This window comes from Ambystoma mexicanum, chromosome 10 (genome assembly GCF_040938575.1).
Source record: "Ambystoma mexicanum isolate Mex_15411 chromosome 10, UKY_AmexF1_1, whole genome shotgun sequence".
Taxonomy (NCBI): domain Eukaryota; kingdom Metazoa; phylum Chordata; class Amphibia; order Caudata; family Ambystomatidae; genus Ambystoma; species Ambystoma mexicanum.
In genome coordinates, this window is record NC_090932.1 from 1,626,104,606 (window position 1) to 1,626,132,477 (window position 27,872).

The window sequence follows — 27,872 nt, forward strand, 5'->3', positions numbered from 1 at the left end:
GACTTCCAGACCCCAGCCCACCAGGAGACTGTGACCACGGATGCCTCCCTGGAAGGGTGGGGAGCGCACACCGAAAATCTGCACGCAAGGGGACTCTGGCTCCCGACGGAGAAGTCCCTGCATATCAACGTCCTGGAGCTCCGTGCAGTGTTTTGGGCCCTCAGGTCCTTCCTTCCGTCCCTCAAGGGCAAGGTGGTGAGGATCTTCACCGACAACACCACCACCATGTTTTACATCAGGAAACAGGGCGGAACCAGGTCCCCAGCGCTGTCCAAGGAGGCGCAGGACCTGTGGCATTGGGCCGTCGCCCAAGGGATTTTTCTGGTGCCGTTTCATCTGGCAGGGATAAAAAACACCATCGCCGACTCACTCAGCAGGGAGCTGCGCTCGTGCCACGAGTGGGAACTACGGCAGGATCTGGTGGATCGCCTCTTCCGACGGTGGGGCACACCCCAGATCGACCTGTTCGCGACGGCGACGAACACCAAGTGCCGGAGGTTCGCCAGCAGGTTTCCCCAGACGAGGAGCATGGGCGATGCTTTCTCGTTCCCCTGGGAGGGCCTGTTCCTCTACGCGTTCCCTCCCTTGCCTCTGCTAATCCGGCTCGTCAACCAGCTCAAGAGGTCACGGTGCAGGATGATCCTTGTCGCACCTGCGTGGCCGAGGCAGATATGGTTCCCGGACCTTCTGGACTTGTCAGCGTCCCCGCCGATCAAGCTGCCGGCGGACGCGGATCTACTCTCCAGGGAAGGAGGCGCCATCCTCCACCACGACCCGAAGTCGCTGAACTTGCAGGCCTGGCTCCTGCAGCGCTAGAGTTTGGAGGATACGACATACCGGCCGATTGCAGAGAGGTTCTTGCAAAGGCCAGGGCGTCCTCGACTCTTAAATGCTACGGACACAAATGGAAGAGGTTCTCTGTCTGGTGCCACGCACAGAAGATTAACCCTCTACGGATTACGGCTCCCCAAGTACTGCCGTACCTGCTGACGCTGGCCAAAGCTGGTCTGGCACACGCGTCCATCAAGATTCATCTTGCTGCGATCTCCTGATACACCAGAACCACGGGCCGGACGTCCTTGTGGTCTCATCGTCTGGTGAAAGAGTTCATGAAGGGACTGTTCAGATCGTTCCCGCCGGTGAAGGCTCCGGCCCCGGCGTGGGAGCTCAACGTGGTGCTGACCAAGCTCATGGGACCTCCGTTCGAGCCTCTGCACTCGGCCCCGTTGAAGTTTCTATCGTGGAAAACAGCTTTTCTTGTGGCCATCACCTCCGCACGACGAGTGGGAGAGATCCAGGCCCTTTCCTGCAAGGCCCCGTACTTGACTTTCCACGACACGAGGGTAGTGCTCAGGACGCACCCCTCCTTCATGCCCAAGGTACCGTCGGACTTCCATCTCAACGAACCCTTGATGTTACCTGTGTTTTTCCCGTCGCCTTCGTCGCCGGCTGAGAGGACTTTGCACTCGCTGGATGTAGCTAGAGCGCTGAAGTTCTACGTGGACCGCACGAAGGGTTTTCGGAAGACGTCACAACTCTTTGTGAACTTTGGACCTGTCAATCAGGGGAAGGCTCTCTCGAAGGCTTCCATCTCCAGATGGCTCTCCGGCTGTATCATGTGCTGTCACCGGTTGGCAAACCGACCGCTGCCTGGCCGTCCGAGAGCCCATTCCACCAGAGCGATCGCAGCTACCACGGCGTTCCTATCTGGTGTGCCCCTGCTGGACATATGCAGGGCTGCTACGTGGAGGTCGACGCACACCTTCACGAAATTCTACTGCGTCGACCGGGATTCCAGGGAGGAGTCCAGGGTCGGCCAAGCAGTGCTGCGCAACCTGTTCGCCTGAGGTGAGCCTGGTGAGGAGGTAAGATGCTTAATGTTGAGTTGATGTGATGCTTAATGTTGAGCCTTTGCCACCTCCCGTGGTTGTGCATGTGTGTACTGCTATGTATTCTTTATTCATGAGCATGTGAATCCATGCCAGACCCCATGCTGGAGAAGGAACAAGTTACTTACCTGTAACTGTTGTTCTCCAGCATGGGTCTGGCATGGATTCACATGCGAACCCTCCCGCCTACCCCTCTGCGGCTCTTCACTTGGTCATACTGCCACTTCACGTGCTTCCAAATCTGAAGATGGCTGCCAGAGGCGGTGCTTAGGTAGAGGGCAGTCATTGGCTGTGGTCAGTATGACGCAGAGACCAGTGATTGGTTATTACTACGAAAGACAGATCAGAAACGAAACTGATACTGGTTTTTTCTTTACCGAGGATTCCCAGCCTGACGACGGGGAATATTCATGAGCATGTGAATCCATGCCAGACCCATGCTGGAGAACAACAGTTACAGGTAAGTAACTTGTTCCTTCCTCAACCTCTGCTGGAAGTAAGGGCGAAGCTGAAGAAAGGAGCCATCGAGCTCGTCCCAAAGAGGCTCCGGGGCTCCAGAGTGTACTCGCAATACTTCCTTGTAAGGAAGACAGGCGGCTGGCTCGTCGCTTAAACAAGTACATCAAGTTCCGGATGGTCACTCTCCAGCACGTGCTGTGACAACTGGAGGAGGGCGACTTCCTATTGTCGCTGGACTTGGAGGATGCCTACTTCCACATTTCCATTCTAAAAGGACATCGAAAGTTCCTCAGATTCGTAGTCCAAGGACGGCACTACCAGTTCAAGGCCCTCCCCTTCGGTTTGAAGTCGGTGCCCAGGGTATTTACCAAGTGCCTAGCACCAGTAGCGGCGCCGCTGCGCCTGCAGGGGATCCACATATACCCCTACCTGGACGTTTGGCTCATCCGAGCAAGGACAAGAGAACTCGCCGTCGGACACACGGCGAAGACCGTCCAGCTGCTCACGGATCTGGGATTTTCCATCAACTACGCGAAATCCCACTTGGTCCCATCACAAGTCGTACTGTTTCCTGGAGCCAGGCTCGACACAGTGGCGCGATTGGCCTATCTGTCGGAAAGGACGAAGGCCATCCTGGGCAAGGTGCAATGACTGTCGGCCATGGACGTGGCCAGGGTGAGGTCCATCAAGTCCCTGCTCGGCATGATGTCCTTGCGCACATACCTCGTGCGCCTGTGCACGCTGCGGATGCGTCCGCTGCAAGAGTTTCTCTATGCCTGTTGGATGCAAGTGGCGGGCAACTTCGAAGACATGATCTCGCTCACCGAGACCTTCCGCCAAGCGATCTGGTGGTGGCGCACCCGCGCGCATCTCACTGCGGGAATGGACTTCCAGGCCCCTGCACACCAGGAGACTGACGACTGATGCCTCCCTGGAGGGATGGGGGCACACACCGGAGATCTCCACGCAAGAGGCCTTTGTCTCCCGGGGAGCAGTCGCTGCACATCAACGTCCTGGAGCTCAGAGCCGTGTTCTGGGCTCTCGGGTCGTTCCTTCCGTCCCTCAAGGGCAAGGTGGTGAGGATCTTCACTGACAACACCACCACGATGTTCCACATCCGGAAACAGGGAGACACCAGATCACCAGCCCTAGCCAAGGAGTCCCAGGATTTGTAGCATTGGGCCGTCGCCCAAGGGATGTTGCTGGTACCCTTCCACCAGGAATAAAGAACACCATCGCCGACTCACTCAGCAGGGAGCTACTCGTGCCACGAGTGGAAACTGTGGCAGGATCAAGTGGATCTGCTATTCCAACGATGGGGCAATTCCCAAATCGACTTCTTCCCGACGGCAATGAATGCGAAGTACCGGAGGTTCGCCAGCAGATTTCCCCAGCCGGGGAGCATGGGCGATGCCTTCTCGTTCCCCTGGGATGGCCTGTTCCTCTATGCGTTCCCACCGTTGCTGCTGCGACTCATCAACCAACTCAGACGGTCCTGGTGCAGGATGATCCTCGTCGCACCAGTGTGGCTGAGACAGATCTGGTTCCCGGACCTTCTGGACATGTCAGGGTCACCCCTACTCCCCCAGTCAAACTGTAGACGGACGCGGATCTCCTCTCCAGAGAAGGAGGTGCCATCCTCCACCATGACCCGGGGTCGCTGAACTTGCGGGCCTGGCTCCTACGGCACTAGAGTTTGGAGGGTACGATATCCCGGTGGACTGCAAGGAGGTGCTTGCAAAGGCCAGGGCATCATCAACTCTGCTACGGACATAAATGGATGAGGGTCTCTGTCTGGTGCCGTGCACAGATTAACCCCCTGCGGATTACGGCCCCTCAAGTGCTGCCATACTTGTTATCGCTGGCTAAGGCAGAGCTGGCCCATGCCGCCATCAAGGTCCATCTGGCGGATATCTCCTGCTACACCAGAACTCTGGGGCGCTCATCCCTGTGGTCCCATCGCCTGGGGAAGGAGTTCATGAAGGGACTGTTCAGATCCTTTCCGCCGGTGAAGGCTCCGGCCCCGGCGTGGGAACTCAATGTGGTGCTGACCAGGCTCATGGGGCCGCCATTCGAGCCTCTGCATTCGGCACTGTTGAAGTTCCTGTCGTGGAAGACGGCGTTTCTTGTGGCCATCACCCCCGCATGATGAGTGGGAGAGATCCAGGCCCTCTCTTGTAAACCTCCATACCTGACTTTCCACGAGACGAGGGTGGTGCTGAGGATGCACCCCTCCTTCATGCCCAAGGTGACATCGGACTTCCACCTCAACGAGCCCTTGGTGTTGCCTGTTTTCTTCCCGTCACCTTCGTCGCCGGCCGAGAGGACTTTGCACTCGCTGGATGTAGCTAGAGCGCTGAAGTTCTACGTGGACCGCACAAAGAGTTTTTGGAAGACATCACAGCTGTTTGTGAACTTTGGACCTGTGAACCAAGGGAAGGCCCTCTCAAAGGCTTCCTTTTCCAGATGGCTCTCCGGCTGCATCATGCACTGTCACCCGTTGGCAAACCGACCGCTGCCCGGCCGTCTGAGAGCCCATTCGACCAGAGCTATCGCTGCTACCACGGCATTCCTATCTGGTGTGCCTCTGCTGGACATCTGCAGGGCTGCTATGTGGAGGTCAACACACACCTACATGAAATTCTACTGCGTCGACTGGGATTTCAGGGAGGAGTCCAGAGTCGGCCAGGCAGTGCTGCGCAGGTGGGCCTGGTGAGGAGGTAAGAGATGCTTAATGTTGAGCCTTGCCACCTCCCGTGGTTGCGCATGTGGGTACTGCTATGTATTCTTGTATTCATGAGCATGTGAATCCATGCCAGACCCCATGCTGGAGAAGGAACAAGTTACTTACCTGTAACTGTTGTTCTCCAGCATGGGTCTGCATGGCTTCACATGTGAACCCTCTCCTACCCCTCTTCGGCTCTTCACTTGGTCTTACTGCCACTTTACGTGCTACCAAATCTGAAGATGGCTGCCAGAGGAGGGGCTTAGGTAGAGGGCAGTCATTGGCTGGGGGCATTATGACCCAGAGACCAGTGATTGGTTATTAAGAGAAAGACAGTTCAGAAACAAAACTGAAACTGATTCTTTTCTTTACTGACGATTCCCAGCCTGACAACGGAATATTCATGAGCATGTGAATCCATTCCAGACCCATGCTGGAGAAGTTACAGGTAAGTAACTTGTTCCTTACCCTTTCCTCGATAAATGGCTAGTGGCAGTGGTTTACTTTTAACTACCATGGTGTGCATTTACCATGGGCTGTGTTCGCAGCTGCAGTAAAGCACCCAAGGGTGCCATTTTTGTCACCATTTCTTTGTGGAAAGTTCCTTCTTGGGATTTACTTTGCGTGCCAAACCAAGTTTGGTCCCTTTGTTCACTTTGCCTTTGGCGGGGTACATGAGTGAAGCCCGCCTCTGGCTCCAGGATGTCTGGGGTGGGCAGGAAGCGAGGGAGGTGCCCAAAACTCCCTGTGCATGGTCTCCTAGGAGACCCAAATGCACTCTGTAGTGATTGGTCGGTTGACTGTCCGGCAAGGACAGCCACCCGGCTGGGTGACTGACAGCTAGGCTGGAATGAATGGGAGAGAACTGAATAAAAGGCGCTGCTTTATGCTTGGAAGGCAGAGTCGACCACTGAACGAAGGGACCGAAGAAGAACTTGAAGAGGGCGCCTGCTGCAACTCCTCGACCTATGCGTCCTGCAAGAGGTTGAGATCCTGCAGGAAAAGGGCACCATTGAAGTCGTCCCTCTTCTACAGGTAAACAAGGGTATTTATTCAGTATATTTCCTTGTACCCTAAGAGGATCTCACCATGTGCCCTGTGCTAGACTTGGGTCCAGCAAAGAAATTTGTCAAACTGTAATGTTTTGTATGGTCACGTTGCAGGAGGTAATTCCTCTGCTGACGCATAGAATTTACATGGCAACATTGGATATGAAAGATGCATACTTTCATATTTCAGTGTTGCTGTCGCACAGAAAATACCCAAGGTTCATGATAGGACAAGCACCATCAGTTCAAAGTACTCCCCTTCGGCATTGCCTCAGCACCAAGAGTATTTACATAGGTAGTGACAGTAGCACACCTGCGCAGAGAATCCGTTCCAGTTTACCCTTACCTCGACGACTGGGTCATAGACAGGAATGTTCTGTAGGAATCCTGTTAACACTCAAAATACGATAGACCTCTTGTTCATTCTGGGATTCTCCATCAACGATAAGAAATCCAGCCTGGACCCCAGTCAAGCAGTTTCTAGGATCTCTAATTCGGACACAAGATGGCCTCGTCTTCCCCTCCGAGAGGGTTCAAAACATGCGCTTTCAGATCCCTAAGTTTGCGGCATTTACTTAGTTCTGCACGCTCGTCTGCCATGCGTCCCATGCAAGAATGGTTCAACAGCCAGTGGTGTCAGGTCAGCAGGCAATGGGATGATCTAGTGGTTGTCTCACCAGCCCTCGTACTCTCTGCAGTGGTGGTTGAGGGAAAACCCTCTTGAAGGGGAAAGGCCTTCACCACCCCCGCAGTAGAAGCGCCCGTTGCGAGAGTGGCATCTCACGGGGTGTGGGCACATCTGCTTCAGCAGACAGCGCACGGTAAGTGTTCCCTAGAAGTAGCATCCAACCACATAAATCTGTTGGCTGTATTCAAAGCACTGAAAGCCTTTCAGACTCGGCTGCAGGGGAAGACAGTCTTGAAGACGGTCTTGATTCTCACAGACAGCACCACAGCCATGTACTACCTGAACAAGCAAGGGGGCACACACTCTCCAGGGCTATCCAAGCAGTCCCAGAATATTTGTAAATGGAATCTCAAACACAGGGAACTCAATATTTTGGCGGATGTGCTCAGCAGAGACTTCCCACTGCCCATGTAATAGGAATGGCGACTACACGAAGACAGTCCAACGTTTTTCGCTCAATGGGGCTTCCCAGAGATCGACTTGTTCACAACTCTGCGAATGCTCAATGCCAAGATTACACCTCTATGTACCCCCAGAACCGATCCAAGGGGAACAGTCTCTGGATAACAGTCAGGGAAATTTGTTTCTCCAGCATGGGGTCTGGCATGGATTCACATGCTCATGAATATTCCTCGTCGTCAGGCTGGGAATCCTCGGTAAAGAAAAAATCAGTATCAGTTTCGTTTCAGATCTGTCTTTCTTCGTAACCAATCACTGATCTCTGGGTCATACTGCCCCCAGCCAATGACTGCCCTCTCCCTAAGCCCCGCCTCTGGCAGCCATCCTCAGATTTTTACCGCACGCTCCAGTGTTGGGAGTCCTCGTGTTTAGCTCTCGAGTTTTTTACTGCGTTTTCACGCTTTTTCAGGAGATTCTCATTTTTTCGGTTTAATCAAGCCTCAAGCTCCACCGTTTCTACTTCCGATAAGGGGGACTCGTTTCGGAATTCTTCTACGCTGCTCAAGGGTGAGGTTTTTCGTCGAGTTTACACTTCTTGGAGGATTCCGGAAGGTCTGCGGCCTACCTCAACGGACATGGCCCAGGACAAAGGAAGCTCGACGCCCGGATCCAAGCTGTTCAGGAACTGCCCTGGATGCGGATTATATAACGTTTTCAAGGAGGACGAGCATTCGCGATGTCTCTACTGCCTCCATGGGGACAAGACGCACGTGGAGAAGGACTGTGCGTTCTGCAAGAACCTTTCGGAACGGACCAAACAAGATCGTCGTTCCCGCCTCGCCTCCTGGCTGGAGAAGGGCACAGCAAGTGAGAAGGCGAAGAAGAAGGCTGAGCGGGCTTCTAAGTCCTTTGAGGGCGCCCTGGCGACGGGGGCCCAACAGAAGGCCAAGCACCGCGAGTCCGCGGGCTCCGGGAGCGCCGAAAGGTCGGGTTCTTCTCTTGCCAAGCATGGCGCTACTTCCCCGGCACGTTCGACCACGAGCCAGCGCTCTTGTTCAGGGAAGAGGAAGTCCGAGAACCCGGGTAGGCTGCTAGAGCGGGCCCGGTCGATATTGAAGGGGGAGCGAGGCGTTGACCCTCCCCCAAGGCGAAGGCCCAGGACGCACCTAAGGTGGTGAGGGGCTTGATCCACCCGGCTAAGGCCTCTACCGAAGTGGTCTCTGCGACCCTGGCCGAGCCGGCTGAGATTACGCCAATGGAAACGGCCTCTGGGCCCAGAGTATCCCTGCTGCCGCGGAGGGAATCCTCTTTCCAGCCCACCGCTAAGACCCCGTGAAGCCCCCAGCTGAAAAAGAGGGGGGGGGGGGGCGGGCCGGTGGCCGTTACAGACTAGGAATCAGCCTCTGAGGTGGAGACCGAGAGGAGCCTCAACGAAAGGTCCATGGGCCTCAACAAGAGGTTCATAAACCTCAACGAGAGGTTCGATCCCAGGGGACAGTCCCTGCTGACGTGATCGAAGATGGCGACGAGGACGACGAACACGGTCTAGTGGAACAGCCATCCCGTCCGTCGCAGCCATTGCCCAAGCCCCAGGATAGCTCGGCGGCCATTTTGTTGGCAATCCAATCCTTATAATCCTATACCGAGATAAGGACGAGATTACCACGGACCCTGACGGAGGATCCAGAACCAGGTCCATCGGGAAACCCTCGGAACAAGCGGAGGCGAGTTCACCCCTCTCCGCCCTTCGTGCCCGCGATGCCGGTGGACCCCTCAAACCCCTCGCCGGGAGAGGATACGGCAACGGATACAGCGACTGGGACGAACAACGATGACACAGCAGACATCCCGTCGTCAAAACCCCCCACCCCCCCGGCGTCCACAGCCAACGAGGTTGGCTCTTTCCGCACCATAACCAGGGCATCCGAGCTCTTCCAGCTCTGCCCTGAAGAACAGAAAAAGGAGGGGTTTCTGTACCAATGAAGGCAGCGGGCGCGGCGGCTTCAACTTCCACTTCCCCGCCGGACAGCGAGGGTAAGAAGTTGGACTCTCTGGGACGAGTCATCTCGTCGCCGGCGACGACGATTAAGGCGGCCAATGCCTTAGCGATCGTGGCCCGCTACGACAGGGAGCTCTGGTTCAAGATAGCTCCCCTGCTAGATTTCCTGCCTGATGACAGAAGGGCGGAGGCCCTAGAAATTCTGCAGGATGGCGAGGTGGCGTCAGATCACGCCATTACGGTGGCAACGGACATTGCCGATACCAGATTTCGCCAACTGGGCAACAGAGTTTGCCTCCAACGAGGATGGCTCAAGGCGACAGACTTTCGCCAGGACGTTCAGACCAGAGTGTTGGACATGCCGTTCGATGGCAACAACCTCTTTGGTAAGGCGGTGGATGAGTTTCTACAGGCCATCAAGACCAACTCGGAGACGGCCCGGGCCCTTGGAGTGCTTCAGCAGCGACGGCTCTTTCGGAGCTCTGGAGGCAGACAGGGTGCCTCCAAAGGATCCAGCGGTGGCTCCTCCACCTACCGCCAGGCGGCTCGCTCCTCTTCCCGGGAGGCCTACAGAGGTCACTGCAAGCAAGGGGGTTCCTGCCGTCATCGTCAAGGAGGCCAAGGCGGCAGGGCCGCTTCTAAGCAAGAGTGACTCGGCCGGGTGGTCGGGCCCCACCGAAGCACCCCAGTGGGAGGCCGACTGACTAAGTTCGTCAGGGTGTGGGAGTCCATCTCCACCGATCGTTTTGTGTTGGACACCCTGGGCAACGGGCACTCGCTGGAATTCCTAAGGAAGCCCCCTCGCATTCCTCCCGTGGCCAGGAAGGAGAATCGCGTCCCCCAACTGCTGTTGAAGGTAAAGGCAATGCTCAAGAAAGGTGCCATCGAGCTAGTCCCCAGGAGGCTCCGAGTGTACTCAAGGTACTTCCTCGTCAGGAAGAAGACAGACGGTTGGCGCCCCATCCTAGACCTGCGTCGGTTAAACAAATACATCAAGGCGCAGAAATTCAGGATGGTCACCCTCCAGCACGTACTGGGACAGCTGGAGGAAGGCGACTTCCTATCGTCGCTGGACCTGGAGGATGCCTACTTCCACATCCCCATTCTAGAAAGGCACAGGAAGTTCCTCAGGTTCTTGGTTCAAGGACGCCACTACCAATTCAGAGCCCCACCGTTCGGATTAAAATCGACACCCAGGGTTTTCACCAAGTGCCTGGCACCAGTGGCGGCGCAGCTGCGCCTGCAGGGGATCCACGTCTACCCCTACCTGGACGACTGGCTAATCCGAGCAAGGTCAAGGGAACTCGCTGTCGATCATACGGCGAGGACCGTCCGGTTGCTCACGGAGCTGGGGGTCTCCATCTACCCCAAATCCCACCTGGTTCCGTCGCAAGTAGCACTGTTTTTGGGGGCGAAGCTCGATACAGTGGAGCAATTGGCCTCTCCTTCAGAGGAGAGGACCAAAACCATCCTGAGCAAGGTACGGCGACTGTTAGCCACAGACGTGGCCAGGGTGAGGTCCATCAAGTCCCTTCTCAGGATGATGTCCTCATGCATCTACCTTGTACCCCTTTGCAGACTTCGGATGCGTCCGCTACAGGAGTTCCTCGACGCCCGCTGGTTTCAGGCGGGGGGCTGCTTCGAGGACAGGATCCCCCTCGACGAGGAGTTCCGTCGGGCGACCCTATGGTGGGGCACCCGGGCTCACCTCACGACGGGCATGGACTTTCAAACCCTGGCGTTTCAGGAGACGGTGACTACGGACGCCTCTTTGGAGGGTTGGGGGGGGCCCACACCGGAGATCTCCACGCAAGAGGCCTTTGGCTCCCAGAGGAGAGGTCTCTTCACATCAACATCTTGGAGCTCTGTGCAGTGTTCTGGGCGCTCAAGTCGTTCCTCCCGTCCCTCAAGGACAAGGTGTTGAGGATCTACACCGACAACACCACCACGATGTTCTACATACGGAAGCAGGGAGGCACCAGATCCCCAGCCCTATCCTAGGAGGCTCAGGATCTGTGACACTGGGCCGTCGCCCAGGGGATTTTTCTGGTTCCCTTCCACCTGGCAGGAATAAAAAACACCATCGCCGACTCACTCAGCAGGGAGCTGCGCTCGTGCCACAAGTGGGAACTGCGCCAGGATCAATTGGATCGACTCTTCCAACGATGGGGCAAACCCCAGATCGACCTGTTCGCGACAGCGACAAACTCCAAGTGCCAGAGGTTCGCCAGCAGGTTCCCACAGCCGAGGAGCATGGGTGATTTCTCGTTCCCTTGGGACGGCCTGTTTCTATACGCGTTCCCTCCGTTGCTGCTACGCCTCATCAGCCAGCTCAAGAAGTCCAGGTGCAGGATGATCCTCATCGCACCGACGTGGCCGAGGCAGATCTGGTTCCCGGACATTCTGGACTTGTCAACGTCCCCGCCAGTCAGGCTGCCGGCGGATGCGGATCTTCTCTCCAGAGAAGGAGGCGCCATTCTACACCATGACCCACAGTCGCTCAACTTGCAGGCCTGGCTCCTGCAGCGCTAGAGTTTGGAGGGTACGATATCCCAGCTGATTGCAGAGAGGTTCTTGCAAAGGCCAGGGCGTCCTCAACTCTCAAGTGTTACGGTCATAAATGGAAGAGGTTCTCTGTCTGGTGCCGTGCACAGAAGATTAACCCTCTGCCGATTACGGCCCCTCAAGTGCTACCGTACTTACTGTCGCTGGCCAAAGCTGGACTGGCTCACGCCTCCATAAAAATACATCTGGCTGCCATCTCGCGATATACCAGGACTACGGAAAGGACGTCCTTGTGGTCTCATCGCCTGGTAAAGGAATTTATGAAGGGCCTATTCCGTTCATTCCCGCCGGTGAAGGCTCCTGCCCCGGCGGGGGAACTTAATGTGGTACTGACCAGGCTCATGGGAGCCCCATTCGAGCCTATGCATTCGGCGCCCTTGAAGTTCCTGCCATGGAAGACAGCGTTCCTCATGGCCATCACCTCTGCACGACGAGTGGGAGACATTCAAGCCTCCATACTTGACTTTTCATGACACAAGGGTAGTGCTTAGGACGCACCCCTCCTTCATGCCCAAGGTGCCGTTGGACTTCCACCTCAACGAGCCCTTGGTGTTACCAATTTTCTTCCTGTCGCCTTCGACACCGGCCGAGAGGACTTTGCAATCGCTGGATGTAGCTAGAGCGCTGAAGTTCTACGTGGACCGCACGAAGAGTTTTCGGAAGACGTCACAGCTATTCGTGAACTTTGGCTCTGTGAATCAAGGGAAGGCTCTCTCGAAGACTTCCATTTCCAGATGGCTCTCCGGTTGCATCATGCATTGTCACCGGTTGGCAAATCGACCGCTGCCCGGCCGTCCGAGAGCCCATTCGACCAGAGCGATCGCTGCTACCACGGCGTTTGTCTGGCATACCCCTGCTGGACATCTGCAGGGCTGCTACGTGGAGGTCGACGCACACCTTCACAAGATTCTACTGCGTCGATCGGGACTCCAGGGACGAGTCCAGGGTCGGCCAAGCAGTGCTGCGCAACCTGTTTGCTTAAGGTGAGCCTGGTGAGGAGGTAAGATATGCTTAATGTTGAGTTGTTGTATTGCTTAAAATTGAGCCTGTTGCCACCTCCCGTGGTTGTGCATGTGTATACTGCTATGTATTCTTTTATTCATGAGCATGTGAATCCATGCCAGACCCCATGCTGGAGAAGGAATAAGTTACTTACCTGTAACTGTTGTTCTCCAGCATGGGTCTGGCATGGATTCACATGCGAACCCTCCCACCTACCCCTCGGCGGCTCTTCACTTGGTCATACTGCCATTTGGCGTGCTACCAAATCCGAGGATGGCTGCCGGAGGCGGGGCTTAGGGAGAGGGCAGTCATTGGCTGGGGGCAGTATGACCCAGAGATCAGTGATTGGTTGCTACTAAGAAAGACAGATCAAAAACGAAACAGATACTGATTTTTTCTTTACCAAGGATTCCCAGCCTGACGGGGAATATTCATGAGCATGTGAATTCATGAGCATGTGAATCCATGCAAGACCCATTCTGGAGAACAACAGTTACAGGTAAGTAACTTGTTCCTTACGCTCCGCCCCCTCCCCCACCCGACTCCCCTAATCAAAAAGATTGTGCACAAGATGCACCAGGAACCAGTCACCATGATATTGGTGGCCACCATGTGAGCCCGCCAACCCTGGTTCTCACATCTGATGAAGATATCCCCATCTCCGCGAATGAAACTGCCTTGCCCATACAACTTATCTCAGGACAAGGGGGAAAGACGTCACCCATGCCCGCAAACCCTGAACTTTGTGGCCTGGCTCCAGAGGTCATAGAGTTCGGGCACCTTCAACTTCTTCCGAGATGCATGGACTGTTAAACAAAGTTTGAATGCATTACACTCTGGGATCACTACAAACAACTGACTACAGGTATAGGCAACCCAACCTTTGGTATAAGCTTGTACTACAGTTTTGGTAGCGTGTTGAGCAGCCAGGCTTATCTAATGAGGGAAATGTGAGCTGTAGTGGAGTTACACAAAGATTCCTAGTTACAGGTATTCAAATAAACTCTTACACTCAAGGTTCCTTGCATAAACAGTAATGTATATATCAGTCATTTTTATAGAGCAGTAGAATAGTAACACACACATCTACTTCAATACTGTACACTGAGTTGCTGGATCAGACAAGGCCCTTTTGGGATGGCCCACAGACACAACCTACACCCACAGGTGACTTCAGTAACAAGGGTGCTGGGGACATTAATACCTTACTGTTGACATACAGAATAATCTTTAAAAAGTAATTAAAAGGCAAAGGTTATTTGTACACAAGAAATACAAATGGTCATTAGCAGGGCAAATACTTTCAGATAGCTCTGAGAGGAGTCATTCAATTCAATAGGCGAAGCCAAAGTCAATGGGCCAAAGTCTTTGTATAGGATGCAGCACTTCAGGTAATTAGAAAAGTCTTTGCACAATTTCTTATGAGTCTTTGAGAACAAGAAGAATCAAATGTAGGGGGACAAGCTGATTAGACTTTTGAGTTGCAGAAGTAACAAGCACTTCCACAGTAAGAGGTAAGTTCTCTTAGGCTAGTTTTACAGTACCTTAGTAAAGTAGAAAAAGATGCAGCTGAAGACTTCTGTTCCTGTACTTCTCTGCAGATCTCACTATTTTTGGGCCTCAAGAGGGAGGACGTCTGGACTCCTGCCCTGTACTGGCACCGTCAAAGTGGCAACTGGCAAACTTAACTTTCAGTGGCTGTTTATCGTTTCAGCTCTTTGCAATACAGCAAATAGCAAGAAGCGTGGTTCCTGGCTGTCATGGTGGACTTTACTCACATCTGAGATCCCGCACTCAACTGAAGGAGGAAGGGGGGGGTGGTCAGGCTTGGTCAGTCCTGCTTCATGGGTGTCCGGAGGATCCTCCAAAAGCTTTAGGCCATTTTACAAGCAAAGCACACAATCTGGTTTCCCTCTCCCTGGCTCTACGGTATCCTGCAGCACTCTGAGGAAATGCAACCAGCTCTGAGATGGGTGTCCAGGTGGTTTACTTGGGAGTTGATTGGTCCTACCAACTGGAAGGGAGAAGTACTTTGCAGGGCTTCTGTCGATACGATTCAGACCTGCAGCAGGACTTCACCAGGCAAACCAACGGTCCAGGAGTTGCAGCAGCCGTCCTCTTCAAGCTCTTTCTGGTTCCTTCATCCAGTGGTCGACTTTGCCTTCCAAGCCAAGAGACTTGCCTTTTATTCAGTTCTCTCCCATTAATTCCAGCTTAGCTGTCAATCACCCAGCAGGGTGGCTGTCCTTCTCGGACAGTCAGCCAGCCAATTGTCACAGACTGCATTTGGGTCTCCTAGGAGACTAAGCACAGGGAGTCTCGTGCACCTCCCTCACTTCCTGCCTACCCCAGACACTCTTATCCAGAGGCGAGCGAATGAACAAAGAGACCAAACCTGGTTTGGTGCGCACAGAAAAACTCGAGGGACCTTTCCACAAAGAAATGGTGAAAAAAGACCGGGACCCGTTTTTAATAAAGGAGGCTCCGGCACCATCTTGAAAAACATGGCTCCCACGATTTAACTTTACTGGAGCTGCGGACAGTTCACAGTCGGGGTAAATCATACTAGTTCATTGTAAAACCACTGCCACCAGCCATTCTGAGAGGAAAGGGTAACATTCGACAGTTACATGAGTAACTAAACATGGCGGATACTAAGTAACTCCTCCAGCACTCCATTGTAAGATGGGGTGTGCTGGGTCTAGAAGTGTACAGGGCTAAGTGAAGTCCATTTCACTCCACTGTTCTGGAAAACAGTAGTTTATCCCAGAGAAGGTATTTAAACCTTGGGAAATCTGAAAGATTTCCTTGTGTCCCGGCGCTGAAGGTGCTTTGTGACACAATTGTAAAAGATGCCTACGGAGTTGGTTAAACTACATAACCAAATGAAACGCAGTGTTATAACATCACATCAAATACACGAGAGAGTGGGGAAAAAGGGTCTCACTCTCTACAGTTTAAAACAAATCAAGTCCCCAAAATCCAGCAAAGTTGCAGGGTGTCTCTAAGGTAGAAGGAATTAGCACATTTTTTAGAATTCTCCCTAACATGGACATACTTAGGGAGGCGAGGAAACTTAACACACAATATTGCTACTCCAGTAAATGGAAGCGCTTTATCTGGTGTAATTCCAAAGGCGTCAATCCCATTGAGTACTCTCCTACGCACATTGTATTGTACCTGACTCAGTCACTCGACTCTGGCCTGGTATTTAATTCCCTGAAGGTTCACTGAGCTGCTCTCTCAGCCTACACTACATCACCACAGAAGGTGTTGGCGTGGGAAATACAGGTTAAGGCTTTCATGGAAGGGATTAAAAGGATTCATCCCTCATTTCTAACCAGGCTCCTGGATGGGACCTAAATGTGGTATTGACTAGATTTATGGGGTCTCCCTTTGAGCCTATGCATAAAGCAAGTCTCAAGGGTCTTCCCTATACAACAGCCTTCCTGGTGGCAATCACTACTTATATAAGAAGTTAGTGAACTAGAGGCCCTTTCAGTTCTAGGCCCTTTCGTTAGTTCATAGTTTAGGTGGTTGTGCGCACTCGCCCTCGATTTGCGGCTACATTTTTTTTCAAATTTCCATGTGAACCAATCAATAGAACTGCCTACTTTCTTCCAGAAACCCACTAACATGGCTGAAAGAAGCCTACCCACATTAGATGTGCGCAGGACGGTCATGCTTCATCTGGAAAGAACTAAACCACTAAAAGACAAACCAGTTTTTCGTTTCAGTGGCAGCTGGTAGAGAAGGGGATCCTGACTCTAAATCAGCCATCTCAAGATGAATTGTCAATTGCATCACACTGTCTCTCTTGGTAAGAGAGAACTGCCCTTCAAGAGTAGAGCACACTACTCGAGGCACTGGGTCTTCCATAGCATTCATTGCAAATGTTCCCCTAGAGTTAATTTGCAAAGCGGCAACCTGGAGTTCTGTACACCCCTTTACAAAATACTATTGCCTAGACACTCATTCTAGGTCTGATTCTCAGGTGGGACAAGCAGTACTAAGACATCTTTTCACTACTGTTCCATCTCACAACCCACCTCCAACTCCAGGTACTGCTCTATGCACAGCATGAGAGTCTAAGCAGATTAACAAGCATCAAAAGACATGCATTACTTACCTTAATAGCATTTCTGATGATTGTATCTGCTTAGATTCACATGCACCCAACCATCCTCCCTGCTCGAGTGGAAGGAACATATACATCTTACCACTGTCTCTATTTTATGTACTCACTCCCTGTAGTCATTAGGCTCCCTCATGGCCGAAAAATGCAATCGGAGGGTCCTAAACGCGTGAGGGCTTTTGGGTACACTACATGTCACGTTAGTGATAGTATTACAGGCACACCCATGTCGATGTCTCGATGCAATACTCAGCGGTTGCCACTGGATGTCGGCCTATATGCACAGCATGTATATCTAAGCAGATAGTCATCAGAAATGTTATTATGGTAAGTAATGCATGTCGTCCATAGTGTCGTAACTATTTAAGTCACCTGAGGGTCTAGGAAGTGTCTGTGTGCCATCCCAAATGGGTACTTGCTGATTTAGAGAAACTAAGTGTGTATTTTGGAGTGTATTTTTGTGTTACTATTATATTGACCCTTCTTCAGAAGGCTTATTCAAACTGACTCTTAAACTTACACACAAGGTTTCTTGATTAAACAATAATTTATTTGGATACTGGTCATTGTGAATCTGTGTAACTCCCCTACTGCTCACATTGACCCCTCTTGAGATGGGCATGGCTGCTCAATCACGCTACCAACCTGTGTAGTACAGACTTATACCAAAGGTTGGGTTGCTATTGCCAGGAGGTGAAGGTTGTTGTAGTGGACCGAAAGGGTACTACTCCAAATCTTGCCTAACGCAAACAATTGCCTTTTTAAAGATTGCTTAACTAAAACTTATGTGTAAATACATACATATATATATTTATAACTGAAACCTTGACTGTGTGTTTCTTGGTTACTTGTATTGACGAATTTCATCTGTGCAGCTCACATTTACACCTCTTGAGATATACCTCGCTGCCCAGTCACACTATCAACTTGTGTAGTGCAGACCTACACCAAGGTGGGTTACCTAATACCAAGCAGATAGGTTTTGTGTAGTCTCACACAGTGTGACTGCACCAATTCTTAACAGTTGGCAGTTCTTTCAGGACCGCCAACTTCCCAGTTTGAACTGGATTCTCAGTCTGGCTGGAAGACAAAGGGCTGCACAGTTTTGGACTCCTCCGTCGCTTTCTGCCTTCACACTCTGGAGCCTGGGTGGGCTTGAGCAAGGTCTTTTGCCGAAGATGGAAATCTCGCAAAGGACTTTCCCACCCTGGAGGGCAGGGGAAGATCCAAGATAGGACAATGAAAGCTAAAATGGCAAAAAAAAGAAGACTGGGCCATTTTGGTAAAATGAGCACCCATGGGTGCCCTTACCAGATCTGTGGAAACAGCCTGCGGAAAAGGTGCACCTGAATTTGTAAAAAGGTTCACTGCCACCAGCAATTTAAGTTAAGCTTGTCCCTGTAACAGAAATGTTGTTTAGAATGAGAAAGGGGAGCCATTGAATCTCCCCAGCACGCCACATAATGTGGGGTGTGCTGGTTTTCACCTAACAAAATGTAGAAGGGAATAGCAATATCCTTTCTATCCTTCTCACAAGGTTAGCCAGAGAAAGTAAAAGGTGAGCTCCAAAGGGCAACCCTGTAACAAAGTATATACCAAAAGTTTATAAAATTAAAAGGACATTATGGAGAGACATAAAAATGACACCCATAAAGAGTAAAGAGATCTGAGAGTGAGGAAAACAATCTACCAGCCCAGCAAAAGGTTCTGGGATTCTCACAAGTGAGGTAGATTTAGCTCTAAAGTTAAAATCTTCACACACAGGTTTATCCCTCCTATTAAAGGTACTTTGGGCACAAGGGCACATTCTACTTGGGGTTAGACTCATAATGTTAGGGCTTGTATTCCTTTGAACTGGTTATACAAATTCCTAACTACCTACTGTTAGGCAGAAACCTGTGCAGTTCCCTTTGGGAACACTGCAAAAGATTTAGGACTACAGGTGTTAGCAGTAAACCCACTTGGTAGCAGTCTGTACCACCCAGATTTACCTGGTAGCTGTGGCTGAGCAGTCAGACTTCCCTCAAGAAGAGTTATGCAGTATGCAAAGTATACACAATAAGCACTCTGATACAATAGCACAAGCAAACACTGACCAGAGCTTTGGTATCAAAGTATATAATTATTTATTTAAACACACACGGTTTGAAACACTCCAGCACCCTTATTTGTAAAACACGGTTACTATTATGATATATACAACCCTTATTACTTATCAGACAAGACTTAGTTAACACCACTTATTTCCATACAGAGGTGAGCGCTTAACTATAGATGGCACTCCAATAAGTTCATGAAAAAGGGAGGGAAAAAGGCAGAATATGTGAAGATACACCACTCTAAGATTTAGGAACACTTTTAGCAAGGCAAAAGAGCAAAAGTCACTGGTGAGCCAAAGTCCAAAGGCTGGGCCCACTCTTAGAGCGAGCAGAGCACAAATGCGCCCAAGATCACACAGTTACACTAGGCTTTGAAAGTCTGGCAGAGAGTTCGAAAAGAGTTTAGAGAGGCTCAGAAAAGTTTAGCCAGGGTGTCCCAGGCTAACCCAGGTTCGAAAGCCGGGGGCTAAATCTACCCCGTACAGTCGGTGGCAAGGGAAGCCAGGCGGAACACGGTACCTTAAGTGGGAAGGATCCTCCAGCGGTGGTAGTTGTTCCTGGCAGCGGGTGCAAGTCTCAGCGTCGTCCAGAGGAAGAGAAGATCTCGACTTGGAGGAAAGATGAAGGTCGTTGCACTGCCAGGGAAGAACCAGCCGCAGAGTTTTCCGGTTAAAGGTATTACCCTTTATTTTGCGGTCGTGGTAAAACGTGGTATTCCGGTTGCCGGGGTGCTTGGTACAGGCAAGGCGGCCACGAGATGCGTCGGGAAGGCGAAAAGACGGTGAAACTGGTTATCCCCACCAGTCAAAGGAAGAAGACCCTCCGGCGGGAGATCTCCTCTGTCGTTGGGAAAAGTGGTGAGACGGTCCAGCAGGGCTCCACCGGTGGTGTCGTCGTGGCAGGTCGGCTTAGCTTCTCCCTCGTCGGATTCTTGGGTCCTGTGGCGACTTCTGAAGTTCCAGTCCCCAAAGCCCTGCTTTTATGCAGAAAACCCCTATTCACTCAGCCTAGCTGTCACTCAAACATGCTAAGTGGTGAGCCGGTCGGCTCACCACTTGGGCCAGTCAGGACGGAGTGCGACTTGAGTTGGCTAGGCAACTCAGTCCAGGGTGCCTAAATCCCCCTCCACCCCTCCTAAGTACCCCAGACAGTGGTACCACTTTGGAGGGCTTCTGTGGAGAAGCCCGCCAAAAGGTGGAACAAAGGGCTCGACTTGGGTTGGAGTCACAGAAGAGAACACAAACGCCATTTTAGAACAGTATTTTGGCAAAAAATACCAACCAGAGAATTAATAATAAATAAGTAAACCGGCGGTATGTTCGAGGCTATCGTAATTAAATAAAGATAGTAGCCCCGAACAATGGGAAAATCCCATAGAAAAATATTTGCGGTTGAATATAAAAAGTAGTATCCACTGCCACCAGCCAAAACTAGATCAGGGGGGACGGAGACGTGCCCCCTCGACTAACAGACCCCGGGGCAATCGAATTGCCCCGGCCAGTACGTCCACAATATGATGGTTTGTACTGGTCAGAATTCAAGACTAGTAAAGTCAATGGTGACTTTACATGCCCTGGGAGACAGTAGTCAGTCTCAGGGTATGGAGTATATACTGGGGGGTCACTATGACACCCCTTTGTTACTGCACTGAGGGTGCTGTGTAACACACATCACAAAAACACATGAAGCCCTATGGAGTAAAAGACCCCATAGCCCATTAAACACATCTAGAGTCAAAGGAACACACTCAAATCATGTCCAAGAGTGAGGGTGAAAGAGTCTCACTCTTGGCAGGAGAAAAAAATAAACCCCAAAAAATCCAGCAAAGCTGCTGGGGGACTCACTAGGTCAGGAAATTCAGCCTAAACAGAGAATTCTCCCCAACACCTACACTTTCCTTTCAGGTGTAATGGCGAATTGTATGCATTGTATTAACCAACTGTGACTGTCTTATATTTATAGAGTTGCGATGTAAACTTGTCTGCTTGATGCATTTTCTGTGGCTACAATAGAGTATTTTTGTACTTGCCTGTCTAAGTAGAATCTTTGTGTATTTTACTTTGTGGACTCATTGTTGACCCTTGGTCCCACTCGCCTCTCCCGAGACTTGGCCTTGGCCCACTCCACGCTTACCTTGATTGGTTTGGCTAAACTCCCAGAGAGCCCTTGTTCACTATAACTAGGGTAGACTCGAATCTCTCCACCAGGCCAGATTTGAGAAATCCATTTTAGTGTCTGTTATTGCTGTTCAAAGCACCTGTTTTACCAATGTGAAATGTCAATCTTGGACTTCAGGTTAAAACTTTATTCCTCTGGTACAATTATTTTTGCTTGCGTTTGTGTGCCTTGATTCCAGCTGCTCCAGAAGGATTGTTTTATTCTACTCTTTAACTGTCTGCTTTTGAATTTTTAGGCAGAAGATTTCCGGAGAATCTGGAAGACTCCACCCAGAGACAGAGCAAGCTTTTTTCACAATGTCAAGAAATCTGACCCTGAACGTGGCGTTGAAAGAGTGGGAAGGTACTGGGGGTCGAATAGGTCTTGATTGTAGAAATCATGTGGCTTGGGGGGAACTGGAGATGTATGCCATGTTGGGGGATAATGTATTGGAAGTAAAGTTTTACCCCAGGCTTTCCTGGTAGCACCAAGTACATGCACTTCAAGAATAAAAGTAAAGTAAAAAAACTTGTGTCGACGCCGAAAGTAGTCTTAATGTGTACAGGATTTAAAGTGTGTAAAAATGACTAAAGACAATGTAAGAAAGGGGAGGATGAGATGGGCTTTGTGGAACCCTTTGCTTAAATTAAAGCATAAGGGCTGGTCGAAGTCATTCTACTTTCCTCGAGACACTGAGCAGTTCAAACAGAACCGTTGTATTTGGTGGTTTCAACAGTTCCGATAAGAGTTGTGTGTTTTCTGGTGTCCTGTAACCTGTAACTAAACAAAGTTATGCCTCTTAATGCGGCATGCAGCTGGCTTCCTTGGTCCCAAAGTTCGCTCCCCACACTGCTTGGCTTGGCCCTTTATATTAGAGACCCTGTAAGGTAGATTGAGGAGTGTGGCCCTTTCCTCCCTCAAATCCCTTCTGTGTCTCTGTTTGGGCTAGACCACCATCCATCTCTACTCCTTGTGAATGTGCAGAAGGCTCAGACACTATAGTGGCATATTTTTGGGAAGAAACGTTTATTCAGGAATGGGTTGGAGAAATGCCTCTATCCCTAAAACTAGGAGTGGTTGCCCTGCCTCAAAGAAAACTATAGTTTTGAGCATTCTGACAATTTCCTTTAAAGTCAGACACTCATGTCTCAAGCCTACCTCTGTCCCTAACACTAATAACTTTAACCAACTGTGCAGGGATGATCCCTTCCCAAAGTAAAGTGTTTGTAGATCCAACCAACAGAAAAGTTCCCGTCTCACAGGTAATCAAAACTGGTGAAAATTAAGAAATGTTCACGTGTAGGATCGTAATACTTTCCCCTAAATTCATTCTTATACGACTTTATCTCCTACTGGGCCTCCCAGGACCGTGCAGTATTTTCTTAAGTAAATGTCAATAGGTAGTTCACAAGAATATGCTTCTACGATTTCTACTATTTTATCCCAACAACTTGGCACACTCCTTCCACCAAGTGTGGGAATTAATCTTCTCTCCTTTTGGATGCAAGTCGGCGAATCTAAGTACTCAGAACAGGTTGGTTCACTCTTCTGCCAAACCTTTGTGCTCTCATGGACTGACCCATTTTGGGGTGCTTGTCCCAGACTCTCAATGTTTCGAAAATATCTAGTCTTACTCTCCGGCCAAGCACTTATCCTCTGTTAGGCAGGATTGTGTGCAGTAACCCTGTGGGAGACTACATCAGCCTTGTCATCTTGGCAATACTCCACTATTGGTATAGGTCTGTACTACACAAGTTGGTAGAGTGAGCAACCAGACCAGTCCCAAGAGAGGTAATGTAGAAATGCAACATACTCAGTTACAAGTATCCAAATAACATTTACACAAGGTTTTCTGGTAAAATAATGATGTATTTAAGTGTTGAGTAAGATTTCTTTAGAAAGGACAATATGCAACAATCGAAAAAAAAAATCCTAGGATTTAACTTAAGTAGAATCCCTGTTGGGAGGTGTCACACATACCTCCTACACCCTGAGGTGACTTCAATTGACAGGGCACAGTGGACATTGAATTATCACTTTTGACACTTAAAGGCAATACTGGGGTTGTAGAAAAGGAAAAGGTTAGGGCAGGAAACGAAGGATAACATGGTCTCTGGACAGATAAGTACTTTACAATTCCCCCAATGAAGTATAAGTTAACCGTTTCCCAGCAATACAAGTAACTTTTATACCACCTGTGAGGGACAGTTAAACACAAAGTCAATGGGTTAGAAGAGTCTGCAGGGAGCCAGTACTGCCAAGTGTTGGGGAGAATTCTCATAAATGTGCCAATTCCCTCTACCTTGGAGCCCTCCAGCTCTTTTGCTAAACTTTGGGGCTTTGAACCTTTTTATTTTGTTTGTTTTCTGTGATTTCTTTTGGTTATGGAGTTTTAAACAACTCCATACAAATCTTTTTGTGTCACACAGCACTCTCAGTGCAGTGACACAGGGAAGCCGTTTAGGCTGTCAAGGTTTAAATACCTTCTCTGGGATAAACTACAGTTTCTCAGCGAAAGTAAAGTGAAATTGACTTTACTAGTCTTTTTAAATTCCTAAACCCAGCACACCCTATCTTACAATAGAGTGCTGGATGGGTTACCTAGTATCTAGAAACTCTGTCTAGAAACTCATGTAGCAGTCCAATGCTGACAAGACAGAGCTCCTCATCTTGGGCACCCAACAAAGACTCCATAAGCTTGACCCCTCGTTTAACACTTTCAATATCGATGGCAATTCCATCAAAGTAGCTCTGGGTATCTACCTCGATTCTACACTCTCCCTCAATAGACAAACTAATGCGGTCGTTGCTGCCTCTGCTTACACATGTAAAGTGATCACAGCCTGCCGTCCATTCCTCTCCATGCAGAACTGCATTATTCTTGCTGGGACACTGGTTCTGTCCAAACTCGATTTATTGTAATGCACTTTATCAAGGCACCAACCAACGCAACCTCAACAAACTCCAGATCACTCAAAATAACGCTATTAGAGCAGCCCTCAACATCCCCAGATCTGCACACATCTCTGAAACCAGGAAGAGTCTACACTGGCTTTCAGTTGCCCAAAGGATATCAATGAAATCCTTGGCCCTCACTCACAAATGTGTAAACAACCAGGCCCCCATCTACCTAGCCTCACGGTTGTCTCAGTATATGCCTTCGCGGTCATTCAGATCCCCAAGCACACTGCCTCACGATCCCCAGATGCAAACTACAGACATCCGGAGGTGTTAGCTTCCCAGTCCTAGCTGCCAAACTCTGGAACACACTGCCACTCGCCATTAGATCCTTGCCATCTCCTACCCTATTCAAACACAAAGCCAAGCTCTGGCTATCCGCTACATTTGACCAATTGCCTTCACAGGCCATCCGATCTTCTCCCCCTTTTTATTTTTCGAAAACTGCCTCCTTGCCTATCTGTACTGCTATGTACTTTACTACTCTTGTGCTCTTGTGACTGTAATTGATTGATTGTAACTGTAATCCATGCCATTTGTGTACCTGTTGCTCTAAGATATGCGCCCGGTTACCCTTGGGCCTGGTGCGCTATACAAATAAATAAAATAAAAATACCCTTTCCTCTCTGCCTGGTGGCAGTGGTTTTACAATGAACTACCATGATTTTTCCCAACCGCGAACACCAGTAGCGTTAAATCGCGGGTGCCGTGTTTTTCAAGCTGGTGTCTGAGCCTCTTTTGTTTAAACGGGCCCCGGTCTTCTTTTTTCACCATTTCTTTTTGGAAAGGTCCTTCTAGAGTTTGTCTCTGCGTGCCAAACCAGGTTTGGTCCCTGTGTTCCTACGCCTTTGGCGGGCTTCAGGACTGAAGACCGCCTCTGGTGCCGAGTGTCTGGGGTGGGCAGGAAGTGAGGGAGGTGCCCTAAACTCCCTGTGCTTAGTCTCCTAGGAGACCCAAATGCACTCTGGCGTGATTGGCTGGCTGTCCGGCAAGGACAGCCAGCCTGCTGGGTACTCACCCAGCAGGGTGAGCTAGGCTCGAATGAATAGGGTGTGGGGGGTCTATTTAAAAGGCGAGTCTCTTGGTTTAGAAGGCAGTCGACCACTGGAACGAAGGAACCAAAGACGAGCGGAAGAGGACAGCTGCTGCAACTCCTGGTCCGTTAGTTTGCCTGGTGAAGCCCTGCTGTAGGATCCGAATCGCCAAGTTCATCTTGACAGAGAAGCCCTTCAAGGACGACTTCTTCCTTTTGGTTGGTGGGACCAATCAACTTGTAAGCCACCTGAATACCATTCTCGGAGCTGGTTGTATTTTCTTCAGAGTGCTGCAGGAAACCGAAGAGCCAGGGAGAAGGACACCAGTTTGTGTTCTTGACGACAGCTACCGGAATCGATATTTGCCAGTTTGCCAGCTTTGCGACCAGTCCCAGTGCAGGAGACCCCCAACATCCTCCCTCTTGTCCCCACGACTGAGGCTCAGGAACAGCGAGATCTGCAGGAACTGCCAGCAACAGAAGTCTTCAGCTGCATCTTTTTCTTCAATTTAAGGTACTGTGAAAAAACCTGACCGAGAGAACTTGGCTCTCACTGCGAAGTGCGTCAAACTTTGGCAATTTACAGGCCTAGTCAGCTTGTGACCCGACATACAAACCTTTCTTCAATTAACTACTTCTGAGAACCGTGGCAATACTTTTCCGTTTAACTTATACAAGACTATAGCCGATTGACTTTGGCATATCTATTGCATTGAAGCAACTCCTCAGGTGAACTCAACCTATTTGCACTGTTTAAGACTAACTATTATTCGTTTTATTAACTTATGCCTTTTTGCTCTTACTTCAAATGCTCTGAATGCCATTTTGATCCTCCTTCAAAGTAGTTTAAATGCCTCAGAATGTGATAATGTGAAGTACTGTGGTATATTGTTTCCTTTTTAGTGAATGTTTTCTGACTGTGTGATAAATGAATAAGTATTTTACCAAGAAACCTTGAGAATAAGAGTCTATTTGAATACTTGTGATTGTGGACCTCTGTGTAGCCTCATTACAAGTTCACATTCCCACTTGAGATAAGCCTGACTGCTCAGCTCTCTAACAAACTGTGTGGTACAGACATGTACCAAAGGTTGGTTTTGCTTACACCTGTAGTCCTAGTGTGTAGTGGTCTCGGAGGGTACTGCATACAAACTTCGCCTAACACCAATGTAAATTGAACAGTCTAGGGGAGCTGAGGCACTTCGTGTAGATAGCATGAAAGTCTTGCACAATGTTATATAGAGAGTTTGTAGAAAAGAATCACGGTTGGGCCACAAGCTGCAAGCAACTCTGCAGAATAAACTGCTTCTGCTGAAAAAACAGCTACTGCATGTCTCCAGTGAGACAGACCAAAAAAAAATGTTAGGTACCCCTTTAGTCAAGACAGTACCTTGAGTTGGAAGAAGAGAATCCAGCTGGCTTCTGTTCAGGTTGCAGTCCTGCAGTTCCTCTGTTCCTGAGCCTCAGTCGTGGGGACAAGTGGGAGGACGTATGGAGGATTCCTCCACTGCAGTTTGATGGTCGGCGGCGGCAATGGGCTCTTTTCAAATCAGCAGCACTTTGCGGTTTCACCTACCGGTCAATAGCACCACCACGGTTCTTGGACCCCTTGTAGGCTTCCCTTGCTTTTGGGGTCCAGCACTCTGTTGAGGTGGCTCGGGCTTTGGTCGCCCTTCTTCGAGAGGGTCCTTGATCTTCCTGGAGCTCAGGTTCATCTTAAAGACGATGCACTCGTTTCTACTGTTCTTGTCCCCTGGCACTCAGTTCCAGCGGTTTTAGGCAAAGTTTGAATGCAGTACCTTCTAGTAACACTACAAACTAGGACTACAGGTATAGGCAACCCAACCCTTGGTATAAACTTGTACTACAGTTCTGGTAGCGTGTTGAGCAGCCAGGCCGATATCAAGAGGGGAAATATGAGCTGGTGTGGAGTTGCACAAAGATTCAAAGTTACAGGTATTCAAAAACTCTTAGACTCAAGGTTTCTTGCATAAACGATGATCTATTTATCAGTCGTTATAAAGCCTTCTTCAGAAGGGAGCAGTGGAATAGTAACACAAATATACTTCAATATTGTACACTCTGAGTTTCTGAATCAGACAAGACCTTTCTGGGATGGCCCACAGACAACCTACACCCACAGGTGACTTCAGTAACAAGGGTGCTCGGGACATTAATATCTTACTGTTGGGATTCAGAACACTCTTAAAAGTTGGTAAAAGGCAAAGGTTATTAGAACATAAGAGACCACAAATATTCTTAAGCAGTGCAGATACTTTTAGAGTTCACTAGAAGAGTCATTCAATATAGGATAAAGCACTTCTGGTAAGTAATGGAAAAGTCTTTGCACACGTTCTTAGGAGTCTTTGATGAAAAGAAGAATCAAATGTAGGGCCACAAGCCGATTAGACTTGAGCTGTGGAAGGTACAAGCACTTCTACAGTAAGAGGTAAGTTCTCTTAGACTTGTTTTACAATACCTTGGTAAAGAAAAGATGCAGCCGATGACTTCTGTTCCTGTGCAGCTCTGCAGATCTCACTGTTCCTGGGCCTCAGTCGTGGGGACAAGAGGGAGGACGTCGGGTGACTCCTGCAGTGCACTGGGGCTGTCAAAACCTGCAACTGGTAAACTTCACTTTCAGTGGCTTTTTCGTGTTTGGCTGTCAAGGTGGCTGTCCCTGGCTGTCAAGGTGGACTGTCCTTGCTTCTGGGGTCC

At 50.1% G+C, this 27,872-nt stretch overlaps 1 protein-coding gene across 1 annotated transcript in view; it reads left to right on the plus strand.

The window, feature by feature from the left end:
- Nucleotides 1-27,872, plus strand: part of ANKLE2 (ankyrin repeat and LEM domain containing 2) — a 496,889-nt gene that overhangs the window by 361,369 nt on the left and 107,648 nt on the right. Inside the window, exon 9 of the mRNA XM_069620011.1 lies at nt 21,423-21,529. Coding sequence (XP_069476112.1) covers nt 21,423-21,529 — 107 coding nt within the window. The remainder of the gene's footprint in view (nt 1-21,422; nt 21,530-27,872) is intronic.